This window comes from Psittacula echo, assembly GCF_963264785.1.
Source record: "Psittacula echo genome assembly, chromosome: 3".
Lineage (NCBI taxonomy): Eukaryota > Metazoa > Chordata > Aves > Psittaciformes > Psittacidae > Psittacula > Psittacula echo.
Genome location: NC_137736.1, coordinates 30,201,940 through 30,216,839, shown reverse-complemented (window position 1 = coordinate 30,216,839; position 14,900 = coordinate 30,201,940). Strand labels below are relative to the sequence as shown.

The 14,900-nt window shown below is 44.9% G+C and overlaps 1 protein-coding gene across 7 annotated transcripts in view; it reads right to left on the bottom strand.

The window, feature by feature from the left end:
- The window catches only part of SON (SON DNA and RNA binding protein), a 43,306-nt gene that overhangs the window by 27,825 nt on the left and 581 nt on the right, over positions 1–14,900 (bottom strand). For 4 of the 7 annotated variants that reach the window (XR_013956430.1, XR_013956431.1, XM_080613288.1 and 1 more), the window contains exons 1-3: positions 14,347–14,510; positions 13,413–13,579; positions 140–10,633 (exon numbers count right to left, since the gene is read on the bottom strand). Coding sequence is in view for 4 of the 7 variants with exons in the window: in XM_080613288.1 (XP_080469414.1) it covers positions 140–10,633; positions 13,413–13,579; positions 14,347–14,435 (10,750 nt within the window). In the remaining 3 variants the exon portion in view is untranslated. Of the gene's footprint in view, positions 1–139; positions 10,634–13,412; positions 13,580–14,346; positions 14,511–14,900 lie in introns of those variants that run through there. The other 3 variants (XR_013956432.1, XM_080613286.1, XM_080613287.1) reach the window with 2 other exon arrangements.

Genomic DNA, 14,900 nt, shown 5'->3' with positions numbered 1-14,900 from the left:
GCTTCAACATAGAAATTCCGACAGGCAATCACTGCCTGAAAGCAACACTCGAACTGTCTTCCAAGAAATTCTTTATGAATGCAAGAGACATATACTACGATCTAAACATGGAAATACTGAAAATAAACTTATCACTTACCCAAGTCTGTAAGACGTTTAGGTGACCTGTTTGAAAATTCCGATGATCTTGATCTACGACGATCAGGTGATCTGCTGTATCTTCTTCTCCCTGAAGATCTTGATCGCCGAAGTCGAATTGGTGACCTGCTAGAACTCCGTCTTCTTCCTCTTGACCTTGATCGCCTTTGACGAATAGGTGTTCGACTCCTGCTCCGTAGTCTGAGTGATATTCTACGATCTCTTGAATCCGATCTTCTTCTTCTTCTATCAGTAGATCTTGATCTGTTTCTCTGCGATCTCTTACGCCTGTCTCTTGATAAAGAACGCCGCCGCCTTGATGCTGACCTTGACCTACTCCTCCTTCTATGCCTTGAACGTGACAACGAACTAGACCGAGACCGACGATTAGATTTTGATCTTGATGCTCTTCTCCGTGTTACTGATCTGGAGCGATTCCGTCTAGAACGAGATTCTGTATCGTATCTCTGGGATCTGCGCTGAGACGACCTGGAGCGTCTGCTTCTAGATCTCCGTGAAGATTCTTTGTCTGCTGTTTTTTCAACAGATTTGGATCGACTCCTTTGGCGAGCAGTGGACCTGGAGCGCCTACGTCTAGATCTCCGTGAAGATTCTTTGTCTGCCACTTTTTCCACCGATGTTGACTGACTCCTTTGGCGAGCAGTGGACCTGGAGCGCCTACGTCTAGACCTCCGTGAAGATTCTTTGTCTGTTGTTTTTTCAACAGATGTGGATCTACTCTTTGGGTGAGCAGTAGACCTGGAGCGCCTACGTCTAGATCTCCGTGAAGATTCTCTGTCTGCCACTTTTTCAACAGATGTGGATCGACTCTTTTGGTGAGTAGGAGACTTTGAGTGTCTGCTTATGGATCTCCGTGAAGACTCTTTGTCAGACATTTTATCAACAGATCTGGATCTGGATTTTTCACGTTCAGAAGACTCAGAACGTCTACTTTCAGGTACAAAGGAAGAGTCCTGTTCGTCCGACCTCTCAAGAGGCATGGAATCTTGTTTATCTTCATCTGCCAAAGAGGGCTCTCCATCCTCACCCTCTTCCCCAGTGGTAGACCTTGACTCATGCTCATCTGATGACGTGGAGTCTCTTCGTTCAGCTGCCAAAGAAGGCTCCACATCATCCACTTCTTCACCAGTGGTAGACCTCGATTCATGTCCATCAGGGGATGTAGAACGTCTGTGTTCAGCTGTCAAAGAGGGTTCCACATCCTCTGCTTCTTCACCGGTGGTAGACCTTGACTCATGATCATCTGATGATGTGGAATCTCTTCGTTCAGCTGTCAAGGAAGGCTCCACATCATCCACATCTTCACCAGCAGTAGACCTTGACTCAGATTCATCTGAGGATGTGGAGTGTCTACGCTGAGCTGTTGGAGAGCACTCCCGGTCCTCTGCTTCTTCACCAGTGGTTGACCTTGATTCACGGCCATCAGGAGATACGGAGCGTCTATGTTCAGCTGTCAAAGAAGGTTCTAAATCCTCCATTTCTTCACCAGTTGTAGACCTTGATTCATCAGAGGATGTGGAGTGTCTACGTTCAGCTGTCAAAGAGGGCTCCCCATCTTCCGCATCTTCACCAGCAGTAGACCTCGACTCATGCTCATCAGAGGATGTGGAGTCTCTTCGTTCAGCTGTAAGGGAGGGTTCTGCATCTTCTACCTCTTCCCCAGCGGTAGACCTTGACTCATGCTCATCAGAAGACACAGAGCATCTACGTTCTGTTGTCAAAGGCTGCTCCAGATACTCTGCTTCTTCACCAACGCTAGATCTTGACTCATGCTCATCAGGGGACGTGGAGTGCCTATGTTCAGAGGTCAAAGAGGGTTCCCGATCATCCATTTCTTCATCTATGATAGATTTTCGGTCATGGCCCTCAGGAGACACAGATCGTCTATGTTCAGGAGTCAAAGAAGACTCTAGACCTTCTTCCTCCATGGGAGATTTCAGCTCATGGCTTTCCTGATATGAGGATGTAGAATGTCTACGTTCAGATATCAAAGAGGGCTCTAGATCTCCTGTTTCTTCACCAGGACCAGATTTTACACTGTAGCCATCAGGGGACATGGAAGATGCACTTTCAGGAATTAAAGATGGCATTGCATCATCCATTTTTTCAGCAGGGATAGCTTTCAAGTCATCAGGTGACATGGAGATGCTATCATTCAGCGTTGAAACTTCGAAACCACTTTCTTTTCCAACAGTAGAGAATCTCAATTCCTGGCCATAAGGAGATGCTGCATGTTCATTTTCAGGAGTTGGAGAAAGCTCCCGCGTATCTGCTTTCTGAACAGCTGTGAATCTTACATCCTGGCCCTCAAAAGACAAAAGATTGTCATTTTCAGATGTCAAAGAAGAATTCATATCCTCTGTTTTCTCATCACAAGTCAACCGCGATTCACGCTCTTGAGGGGACAGAACATGTTCATTTTCAGATGTCAGAGAAGATTCCTTTGCCTCTACTTTTTCAGCAGGGCTGGACTGCAGCTCCTGACCTCCAGGGGACATGGCGCATTCACCTTCAGACAAAGACAACTCCTGCACCTCTGTTTTTCCAACAGCAGCAGACTGCAGCTCTTGGCTATCAGTGGACACTGAACTTTCACTTTCAGATGTTTCAGAAGGTTCCTCCATTTCTTCTTTTTCAACAGGGCTGGACCTTAAATCACGATGTTGAGGGGATACATCATACTCATTTTCAGACAGCAAAGAACATTCCTGCCCCTCTGTTTTTTCAGTGACAGCAGAGTGCAACTCCTGACCCTCGGGGGATGCAACATACTGACTGTCCGATATTAGTGAAGGTCCCTGCACCACTGTTTTTTCAGCAAGGGTAAACTGTAATCCTTGGCCTTCAGGGAAGACGATATATCCACTGTCAGATGTCAGAGAAGGCTCCTGCACCTCTTTTTCAGCAGGGCTGGCTGCCACCTCCTGGCTGTGAGGTGATACAACATATTCATTTTCAGACAGCAAAGAACGCTCCTGTATCTCTGTTTTTTCAGCAAAGGAAGACAGCGATTCATGTTCTTCAGAAGACACAGCATGTTCACTGTCAGGTACTACAGAAGTCTCCTGTATCTCTACCTTTTCAGGAGAGCTAGATGTCATCTGGCCTTCCCAAGACACAGCATATTCATTTTCAGATGTCAGAGCAGGCTTTTGCACTTCTATCTTTTCAACTAGGGGTGTCCGCAACTCCTCACTCTCAATAGACATAGAGCATCTTTCTTTAGACATCCGACAAAGTTCCCGCAGTTCTGTTTTTTCAGCAGGGGTTGATGTCAGCTCTGGGCCATCAAGCCCAATTGTGTATTCATCTGCAGACAACTGAGAAGGCTCCTCTACCTCAACTTTTTCAAAAGAGGTGGACGTCAACTCATCACCATCAGACAAAACTGAACATCTGCTTTCCACTATCAGAGGTGGCTCCTGCACCTGTATTTCTTCATGATAGACAGATCTCAACTTGTGGTCATCTGGGGATGCAACGTATTTCAGTTCAGATGACTTTAGCACCTCCACTTCTTCAGTAGGGACAGGTCTTAGTTCATGACTATCAGGCAACAGGAAAAGCCCACCTTCAGATGTCAGCGAAGGCACTGGGGCCTGTAGTTTTTCCACAGGTGTGCCTAATGCTTCACAAACATCAGCAGACTTTGAGAATCCACTTTCCAGCCTCTGCATCTCCATTTTTTCAACTGCAGTGGATGTCAATTCATAGCCTTCAGGGAAGACAGAACATCTAAGTTCAGATGCCAACAACAGTTCTGCACCTTCTGTTTTCTCAAAGTAATTGTGTTTTGTTATATGGCCATCATGGCACACAGGAATTCCACTTCTAGACATCAGTACAGATCCTGCACTTTCTATTTTTCCAGCAGGCAGGTATCTCGATCCATGCATTTCAGAAGGTTCAGAGCACTCAATTTCGAGTACTTGTGGAAGTGTTAGACCATCTTTGTCAACAGATGATCTGGACTCATGAACTCCAGAAGACTTGCAGCTTTGTCCTACAGTTGTCAGTACAACTTCTTGCACTTTTCCAAATGATGATGCTGAAATGAGGTCATCCAAGATCTCAACACGGCTGGATTCCGCTTGCAAGGAAACATCTGGAGCCTTGACTTTTTCAACAGATAGAGACCTCTGTTCATTTCCATCGGGTGACCTGAGGGACCCACTTCCAGACATCAACAGAAGCTCCTCTGTTTGTGCATTAAAGCTGGATCCAGATTCACATGCATCAGGAGATTTGAAGCATCCACTGTCAGAAGCCAGAGAAGGCTCCTGCATCTGGCCCTTTTCAACAGGCAAGGAGGCTGATTCACAGGCATCAGGGAATGCAGAGCATGGAACTTCAGGTGCTAGAAAAGAATTTTGAGCCTCCACTGCTTCAGAAGATAGTGACCTTGACTCAGGGACGTCAGCCAACCTCGAAGATTCACCTTCAGGTACTTGTAAAAAGTTCTGAGGCTCTGTTTTTTCAGCTGGGGTACATCTCAATTCATGACCATCAGACAAGCCAGAGAGTACACTTTCAGACATCAAAGACCCCTGAACCTCTGTTCTTCCGGAGGCTAAGGAGGTTGTCTTGTAATCATCTGAAGACACAGAGCATCCACTTTCAAGTGTCAGAAGAGGCTCTGGACCCTCTATTTCTTTGACAGAGGTAGATCTTGACTCATCTTCATGGGATGCAGAGAGCTGAAATTCTGTTACCGAAGAAGTTTCTGGATCTCCTCTTTTTTCAATAGATGAGGATCTTGACTTGGGTGAGGAGCATGTAAGTTCAGGTAGTGAAGAATCCAGAGCCACCACTTTTTCAGATGATCCATTTCCAGATGTCACAGAAAGCTCTGAAACCTGTGATCTTTCCTGGTCATCTGGGATTCTGGAGCTATCAAATTCGGACACAACAGAAGGCTGTAGACCTGCTGTTTCTTTAACACATGAGGAACTGCTCTCAAGACTGTCAGAAGTTTTGGAAAACCCACTATCAAATGCTGGTGGCAGCTCTGGGCCGTTTACTCTTTCATCAGACAAAGCCATTGACATGGGACCATTAGAGGATTTGCGGGGACTGTCTTCACTGGCAGAAGACTGTTCAATAATTTCTCCTTCTTCAAGACACTGGGTTGAATCCTGACATTCAGAAGATTCCACACCCTTGCTACTACACTTCATTGAGGATAACTTACTCCCTCTTTTTTCTACAGATTTGGACCTTGACTTAACGCTATCAGATGACTTGGAACGTTTCCGTTTGGATTTTTTTGAAGATTCCTTGCGCTTTTTTTCAACAGACCTAGACCGAGACTTGTAACGTTCAGATGATTTTGAGCGGCGACGCTTAGATTTTCGTGAAGACTCTTTCTTTTTTTCCACTGATTTAGATCTAGATTTGTAACGGTCAGAGGACTTTGAGCGCTGACGTTTAGACTTCCGTGAAGACTGCTTTCGATCTCTTTTTTCTACTGATCTGGATCGAGACTTGTAACGGTCAGAGGACTTCGAGCGCTGGCGTTTAGATCTCCGTAGAGATGCCTTCCGACCTCTCTTCTCAACAGATCTTGACCTAGATTTTGACCGATCAGAGGAACCAGATCCTCTATGTCTGAATCTCCACGAGTATTCTTTGCCTCCTCTCTTTTCTGAAGATCTGGATCTAGATTTAGAACGGTCAGAAGACCCAGAACGTCTGCGGCGGGATCTCCAGGAGGACAACCTGCTCCCCCTCTTTTCCACTGACCGTGACTTAGACCTGTAGCGGTCAGAAGACCTGGAACGTCTACGCCCAGACCTTCGGGAGGACAGTCTCTTTTCCACTGACCTGGACTTAGACCTGTAACGGTCAGATGACCTGGAACGTCTACGCCCAGACCTTCGGGAGGACAGTCTCTTTTCCACTGACCTGGACTTAGACCTGTAACGGTCAGATGACCTGGAACGTCTGCGCCCGGATCTTCGGGAGGACAGTCGCTTTTCCACTGACCTGGACTTAGACCTGTAGCGGTCAGAAGATCTGGAACGTCTTCGTCCAGACCTTCGAGAAGACAGTCTCTTTTCCACTGACCGTGACTTAGACCTGTAGCGGTCAGATGATCTGGAACGTCTCCGTCTGGACCTTCGGGAGGACAGTCTCTTTTCCACTGATCTGGATTTAGACCTGTAGTGGTCAGATGACCTGGAACGTCTGCGTCTGGACAATCTGCTCCCTCTCTTCTCTGCCGATCTGGATTTAGACCTGTAGTGGTCAGATGACCTGGAACGTCTGCGTCTAGACCTCCGGGAAGACACTCTTCTCTCTCTCTTCTCCACAGACCGGGATCTAGATTTGGAATGCTTTTTTCTGGAATCTGAATAGTTTCTGCTCCTAGAACGTGCTCTTTTAGAGGTCAAACGCCTAGAAGTAGAACGTGACCTTGATTTTTTCTTCCGCTTCCTAGACCTGGACTGAGATTTGGAGCGACTCCTTTTTTGTTTCTTTGCATCATGTTTTTTATCACTGCTTCTATGGCTACTTTTTTCAACAACTTTCTCAAGTCTCATCAGAGTCTCCTTCATTCGTGCCGCCACATCAGGTTGTACATCAGATGTTTCTGAATCTCTTTTCTCTGAATCCCGTTCTGGAGTTGCTTCTTTGACAGCCTCAGCCTGTGGAATGACTTCCGCCGGGCCTGCCTCTGCTACAGGTACTGGCTCTGCTTCTGCAACAGTCTCAGGTACCGAAGCTGCTTCCAAATCTTTTGTCTCTGCCTCCAAATCTTTTGTCTCTGCCTCCAACTCCACAGCTGCTTCTGTATCTTTCAGCTCTCCAACAGTGTCGGGAAGAGAAACTGTTTCCAAACCTTTTGTTTCTGCCACATCAGCTGGAGCTGCTTCCAACTGTTTTGCATCTCTGATTATTTCAGATTCAGGAGTCTCTTTTTCATCTGCTGCATGTGAAGAGCTGAAAGCTGTTTCTGCTGTAAAAGGCTCAGATGTTTGACTTTGCTCAGCATCTTTCTTCTCAACCAGTATCTCACATTCCTGAGCTTGACCTGGAGCTCTCACATCCTCCACCTGCTGACACTGCACTCCTTCTGCATATGGTACTTCTGCTGCCACTTCATGTTCCAGTGATGTTTCCAAATGTTTCACGTCCCTTAGTTTTGGACCTGCTTCAGAAGATTTCACTTCAGCAGCAGTCAGGATTTCTGGAGCTTCTTCTGTACTCTTCCATTCTGCAGCAGCTTTTGCTTCTGGAATGGTTTGCAGATTTTCTTGCTTTTCAGTATGCAAAGATTCTGGAACAGCTTCTGAAACATGCTCTAAAACATTCATCGCCCCCCGATTTCCTTGGATATCCATGTGTACCTCAGGTGCTTCAACTGTTTCAGAACCTTTCACCTCTACTGTTGCAGACTCTTTCATACTTTCCAACTCCAGTTCTCCAGCTTCTGATGCTGGCTCCAAATATTTTGCATTCACTGCTTTCTCCATTTCTGAAGCTTCTTCCAAATATTTGACATCGCTAAGCGAGGGCTCGTTTTTTTGCATGCTTGTCTTCCTTGTTGCAATTATATACTCTACAGTAGGTCCCTGAGTTCTCACATCTGTCGAAATCTTGGATTCCAAAGTTCCCCTCAAGTTGCTTACTTCTGTCACCATTTCGGATGCCATAATTTTTTCTTCCACTCTGGGCAAAGGCTCTAATACTGCTTCTGAATGACCTACTATCTGTTCCTGTATAGATTTTGAACTTGTTTCTAAAGTCTGCACCATCACTGTTTGCAGAGGTTCTAATACTGCTTCTTCACTCCTTGCCTTTGCTTTGTTTGAATCTTCTGGAGCAACTTCAGAATATCTCATTTCCCTAACCACCTCAGATGCCAATGTCCTTCCCATGCCTTCCATTAGGGCCCTTGTTTCAAAACCCACAACCATTTCCAAATTTTTCATCTGTGTTAAGTGTGAAGTTTCTGATCTCACTTCCACACCTTTTACCTCTGCAACTGCCTCAACTTTCAAGTTGTCTAAATCCCTCACTTCTACGGTGGCAGAACTGATAGCTAGTTCAGAATCTTTTACCTCCCCTACTGTATCAGGTTGTGGCATTCTTGTATGTGCCATGACCTGAGACTGTGAAATGTAACTCTCTGTTTTGTTTGCACCAAGAGGTTCTGCAACTGCTTCTGTATGTTTTGGTTCTCTATCTGCTGTGGTTTTCAAATGCATCATTCCTGCTAATGCATCAGACTCTCTAACCGCTTCCATGCTTACACGTGCAACCACAGATTCAGGAGGCCTTTCCGATGTTTTTTCTAAGGCAGGAAGCCCTGGACTTGCTTCCACTTTCATAGCCAGACTGGCATCTGAGCCTACCTCTACTGCCATACTCTCAAGATTTATCTCTGAACCTTTTGACACCACTGTTGAACCCACTGTTGCTGCTAAGCCTCTGGCCACAGTCCCACAATGCACAGCTTCAGAAGCTTTTACACCTTCCATTTGCAAAGATGATGAAATTGTTTTCAAAGTTTCTGCTTCCACCACAGCCACTGGTCTTAGGACTCCTCCTAGGCCACTCACACCTTCTTTCTGCAAAGACAGGGGACCTCTCACACTTGGTTCACCCTCATATCTTAATTCTCTCAGCTCCTCTTGTCGTCTCAGTAATGAAGTACCTTCTGAATCTTTTGCTGTTACAGCAACAGGCTTGAAAGTAGATTCTGAAATTTCCAAAGCATTAGTATTTTCCAGCTGCAGAGTAGCTTGACTTGTTTCTCGAATTTTTACTGCTGTTATTGCTGCAACTTCTGTAGTTGCTTGTGGACCTTTAAAACCCTCCACCATCTGGATTTCTGGAACTGTCTGGGGAGCAAAGGTCTGGACAACAGGTTCTAAAGTTGATCTTAAAGCCTCTATCTCTGCAATCACATTCACATGTGTCAATTCTGCTGGAAGGGTAGATTCCTGGGTTCTATCCACACTTCTTGTATCTGTCAAGACATCAGGCTGTAGGAACACTCCTGATGCATTTAGTACTGTTGCAGGACCAGAGGTACCTTCCACGTATTCTACTTCAGCTTGCAGATGTTCTTGAGCTGCTGTGACGTCTTTTGCTGCAACACCCACAGGTTTCAGGATTGTTTCCAAACTTTCGGGCTTTCCTACAGCAACTGGCTGCAAAGCTTCTTCCAAAGTTTTCACATTTTCCATATGTCCAGAACTTCTAGCTGGTTCCATATCCTTCACTTCTGTAACAGCTCCTGGTCCCTGGGCCATATTGGCACTTTTTATTTCCATCTGCATCACAGCAGTTGCTGCAGACACTGTATAAGGATGTTGCAAAGATGTATCTGCCTTCAAGACACTTGAACCCTCAATGGGACTGCACTGCATCACTCTCAAGTTATCAGATGTAACTGAGAGTTTCAGGGCTGGCTCTGAAGTTCTGCTCATACCTCCTAATTCCAAAGATCTTTCCACATTTCCCATAGGCAGAGGTTTTTCAGTTGCTTCCGGAATTCTCACTTCTTCCATGGCCACAGACATGTGAGCTACATTCACAGTACTCAGATCTGCTTGATTTGCAAATTTTGGAATAGTTGTCACATTACTTGCTGAATACACAGACTCCGAAGTTGCTTCCATTTCTTTTGCTGCCCTCTGTGCCACAGATGGTAGAAATGTTTCTGAATATGTCAACACCTCCATGGACTCAGACTCAAGAGCTGTATCCAAAGCTTTTACTTCCCCAGTGCCTTTAGATTTCAGAATAACTTCTGAACCTTTTAGTGCCTCAATTACCTCTGAAGCTAGAGTTACTGTTGAATCTTTCTGTATGTCAGATTTATTGGCGACTTCATACAGGATGCTAGATGAAGTATCACTTCCAGTATCAACAAGAACACCCTTTTCACTCACATTAATAGCTATAGGATAAATATTGTCATGAGACTGTTTAATTTGTTCTTCTCTAGTGCAAATTCTAGTTTGAGCTACACTAGCATCTCCTTGGATATCAGACTGACTGCCTTCTAAAGTAAATGGAGGATTTGTTGCAAACAAAGTCCCCTTCTCACTTCCAAGATTTTCTGTAGACTGCTGAGAATCAGTTCCTGAATGAGAAACAAGCCCTAAAGCTTGTCTATCAAGCTCCTCACTTGTTTGTAAGCACAGTTCCGGCTGTGTATGGACAGCCAGATTTGCACCTTCAACTCCTCCATGCTGTACACTCAATTTGGAGCTTGATTTCTCTGGTATTAACTGAGAAGCAGTCTGTGAGTCCCCACGGTCTGCATGACGTGCACTCAGCTTTGCCTCCTTTGGCTGCTTTTTATGCTTTTTCTCTTTCTTCCTTTTCTTCTTCTTTTTCTTCTTCTTCTTGCTTTTATGCTTCTTGTTCTTCTTTGATTTTTTCCTAGGAATTTCATCTTCAGCAGTAGAGCTTCTTTTTGTAGGCTGAGAACTATTTTTCACAGTATTTTTGTCTACATCTAGAAAAAACAATATATTCCTTGTAAATTTTATTAAAATAGCATTTCAGAAATTCTTTTAGACTAGTGACCAAGCCATGGACAGAGTTAGAAAAATTAAACTTGAAACCCATGCTTTCTTCACTAAACTACCATACAAAATTGCACACACTCCCTTTTCAGCCCTCTACCCCTTCTCTGGTGTCATTTGGAAGTAAAAATAACTATTTCTTCTTTCAAAAAGTTAAAGAAATCTTCTTGGTCAGTTCCAGTGGGAAGATGACTCCTCCCAAGAAGTAGTTGGATATACTTCCACCTATATTCAACTGTGCAGTTCATTCTTTCAGGAGGGTGGGGATGTGCTTTTAAACTACACCAAGCTGCACATGAAACAAGAACTCCCATTTTCCAGACAGCTTATCTAAGTGGTAGTATGCTTACGGTATAAAATGTGGCCAGCCCATTATTCCCTACTATACTTAAACTTGTGAGCATGCTCAGTATTACTTGTGTGTTAGAAGTTATATAAGTGTGTTTACTGATTAAGTTTCTCACTGACAAAGTGCTTCAAACAAATTTTGGGAAACAGCATCTACTTCCCCAATCCCATAGAAGCTTTAAGGCACTGCAGGCAACCAGCTACTCAGACTGCAGCTGCACAGGCAAACCTGGAAGTACCTAACAGAGCTTTTGCTTCAAACAGGAAAGTAACTAAGAAATTCAGGTAACTGCAGGGACAAGCAATCACTGAGGCAAAAAGAAAAAAAAAAAAAAAGAGGAAGGCTTACGTTTCAATCGCTTTCTTTTAATTCTATACCTCATTTCTCTCTGAATTTGACCTGTGTTAGGTTCTTACCCTTCTTTGGATCTAGTACCATGGCTTCATAGAATGATTCGGGTTGGAAAGGACTTAAAGGTCAGAAGTTCCAACCCTCCCTGCCACAGGCAGAGGCATATTCTACTAGACCAGGTTGTTCAAGGCCCTGTCCAACCTGGCCTTGAACACTTCCAGGGATGGGGCAGCCACAGCTTCTCTGGGCAGCCTGTTTCAGTGCCTCACCCCCCTCACAGGGAAGAACTTTTTCCTAATATCTAATCTAAATCTCTCCTCTTTCAGTTTAAAGCCGTTATCCCTTGCCCTGTCACTACATGCCCTTGTAAAAAGTCACACTTCAGATTTCTTGGAGGCCCCCTTCAGATATTGGAAAGCTGCAATAAGGTCCCACCTGAGCTTTCTCTTCTCCAGGCTGAACACACCCAACTTTCTCAGCCTGTCTTCATACAAGAGGTGCTCTTTTGAGGAGAAAGCCACTTTATTAAAGGCAGCTTGTAATTTCCTGTTAACTACAAGCTATATATTTAAGTCTGCTTCCATATTTTCTTCAGTGATTATATTTATACTGGTCAGTGCAGCAATATGGATTCTTCAGTTATAATCTTGCTGTAATTTCAAAGCATACTCTTTCAAGTGAACAGTGCAAATTAACTTAAAAAAAATACTTATACTGCAATCCTATTCAATTAACGTAACTTACAGTTCTATAGAGAGGTATCTAAGGTAGTTCTGAGAACACACATTTTTACGGAATAAACAGCTTAAAAAATAGTGCTTCCACCATCCCTGCTGTGAATGTAACAAAAAAGGACAATGAAGCAGTGTCAAATGACCTGTTCTACACACCTTTTCAGATAACCTCTGTTGCACAACAGCAACAATAGCTCCTTTCCAGATATGAACAGTAGGAACGTTTACCATAGGTGAAGTTTATTAACTTACAGATTAATATGTCTTACATTCATTAACATGTTAGCTTGCCTCATTCTTCCACGACAGAAGAACAAAAGTACCCCAGATGCCAGCAAAAAGTGCTGCTTGTGCAACATAAGTGAAAGACTGTTGAAAATTATCAAGGTAAACAAGCCACTCTATACAAAAGAAAGAAACAGCAGTTCCAAAACCTTGGAAAACAGAATCTCTGAAATTTTCTATGCTGCCTCTCAGAAAAAAAGATAAGTCCCTCTGGAACTATACTTACCAAGCACATAGCAGTTATCTATGATTCAACTCAAAAACATTAAAAATGCAATAATCAGAGCCTTCAACTCCCTAACTCTCCCAGAAATGTACAAAAATGACAGTCTCATGAGAAGGGATACTGATACTCAACTTTTTGTCATAATAAATCCAGTAATTTATTGAAGTTTTAAGATTATGACAAAAAAAATTCTTAACCTTTGGAAGAATGTAATTTGAGTATCTACCATTTTAAAGATAATTGCATTATTTGTTTTAAAACAACACAGCATCTTACTCTGACAGAACAGTTAATTACAGTTCTGAAGTCTAATAAATGATTTTTAGAAATAATCTTGCAAACCAATCCAAAACAACACAGCATTTCTGTCAGTACCAGCTTTGTTAACGAGAACTGTCCATTGAGGCCCTAAAGTAGATACATACAAAATAAAGTACAATTATATATATAAAAATGAATATTATTTATACATTTTAGCATTACTGTAATGGAAAAAAAGTAACTTTTTTGCAGACTAAATAATGCTTTCATACAAATAAACAGCTTAAGTTTTTAAATTATGTACTTCTCTGTCCATCTATGGTTGTAAATTCGAGTAAATAAAAAGAAACTTAAACATTACAATCAGCACACTTCACAGATGAAGCTCATTGAGAGGAGCAGTACTGAAAACTATTTTTCATCTCTGTAAAAATTATTCCATTTTAAGAACTATGACAACCTTCTTAAACACGAACATGTTTGCCAAATATGTTTTCATTTACCTGATTTGCACTGCAGCTCTGTATCAAGGGCTCCAGAGAGCACTTCCTCTATTTTCTGCACTATCTGATCATTCTGACGACTCCCAGCACCAGCAACAGTGTCATCTGAAGGGTTGGCTTGCTCAGCTGGGATTGTGTCACCATTGGGCTGGCCTTCTACCTTTCCACTAACCAAAAAAAATATCAACATAATACAAGCAATTTTGAGCTTTTTTTGGACCTTTTTTATTCATAAGCATTTATTATACTCAACCCTTCAAAACGTCATTTTAGCCTCCTGAAGAAGCCATACTTTTAGCAAATAATCTATTTTTTGTTTATGTTTCATACACTCGCAACAGAACACATAGTGACAACTAAGTATTAGGCGCAAGGGAGGAAAACGTGGTCTTGAATGTGCCACAGCCTCCGTGCTTTATGCAAGAACTTGTATAGGCTACCCTCAGAAAATAAGCACCCATCACTCAATCTTCTCCAGTAGGCTCTGCTTTGCGAGATAAGGCTAGGAAGAACTAAGCGAGCTTAAACGCAGAGAGATCGGCAAGAGCAATCTAACAGGCGCTCGCCCCTTCCCCTCTTGCCCCAGCACAAGAGACTAACGCCGAAAACCCGTGAGTGAAAAGGGGTACGCGGTCGCCACGAGACAGCCCTCCCGCCCCTTCTCTCCCCCCCCCCCCCCCCCCCCGCCGTGGCCCCCCGAGTCCCGCCATGTTGACGCCGAAACGACTCGCAACAGGCCGAGGCCCCAGCCCCTCTCCTTTCTTTCTTTTTCTTTGTTTCTTCCCTCCCTCCCTCCCTCCTTCCTTCCTTTCTTCCTTCCATCCGCGCCGAGGCGGGACCCGCGCACTTCCCCTCTGCCCGTACACCCCTCCTCTCCCCGCGCGAGAGGCCACGGCCGCGCGATCTCCCTCGCCACCCCGGGCAGGCTCATTACCCGCCGTGCTGTTGCTGCTGCTCTTCCTGGATTTCCCGGAATTTGTTAACCACAAAGGACCGAAAGATCTCCTCGATATTAGTCGCCATGACAGCTCTGCAGCACCCGACAGACTCCCCCTCTCCTTGCCCCCCCCGCCGCCCCGCTTTCCTTCCTGCCGAGACGCGAGGCCTCCGATACCCCACAAGGCACCGCGGCAACAAGAAGCCCAGGACGCTTGCTGACGTCTTCGCTGTACGCCCTCTCGCCATTGGCTGCCCTCTAACGGACGGGTAGCGGAGGGAGGGCCAACCCGGGCCTCCGGGCGGCCGCTCTAGCGCTAAGCAGGAGCCATAGAGCGCCAGCCCATGTCTGGCTTCCGGCGGTTACGTGGGGGGGGGGGAAATGTCTCGTGTCTCGGAGAAGTTCGCCGCCCGCCCTCCCCCCGCACGAGTGCGCCGCCATGTTGTTGCACTCGCCGCCCCCCCCCCCCTTCCCGCCGCCATCCCCACGCGCCTCCCGGCGCTCCCCACCCCACCCCCCCATCCGGGGTAAAGCCCCGGCGGGCCCCCCAC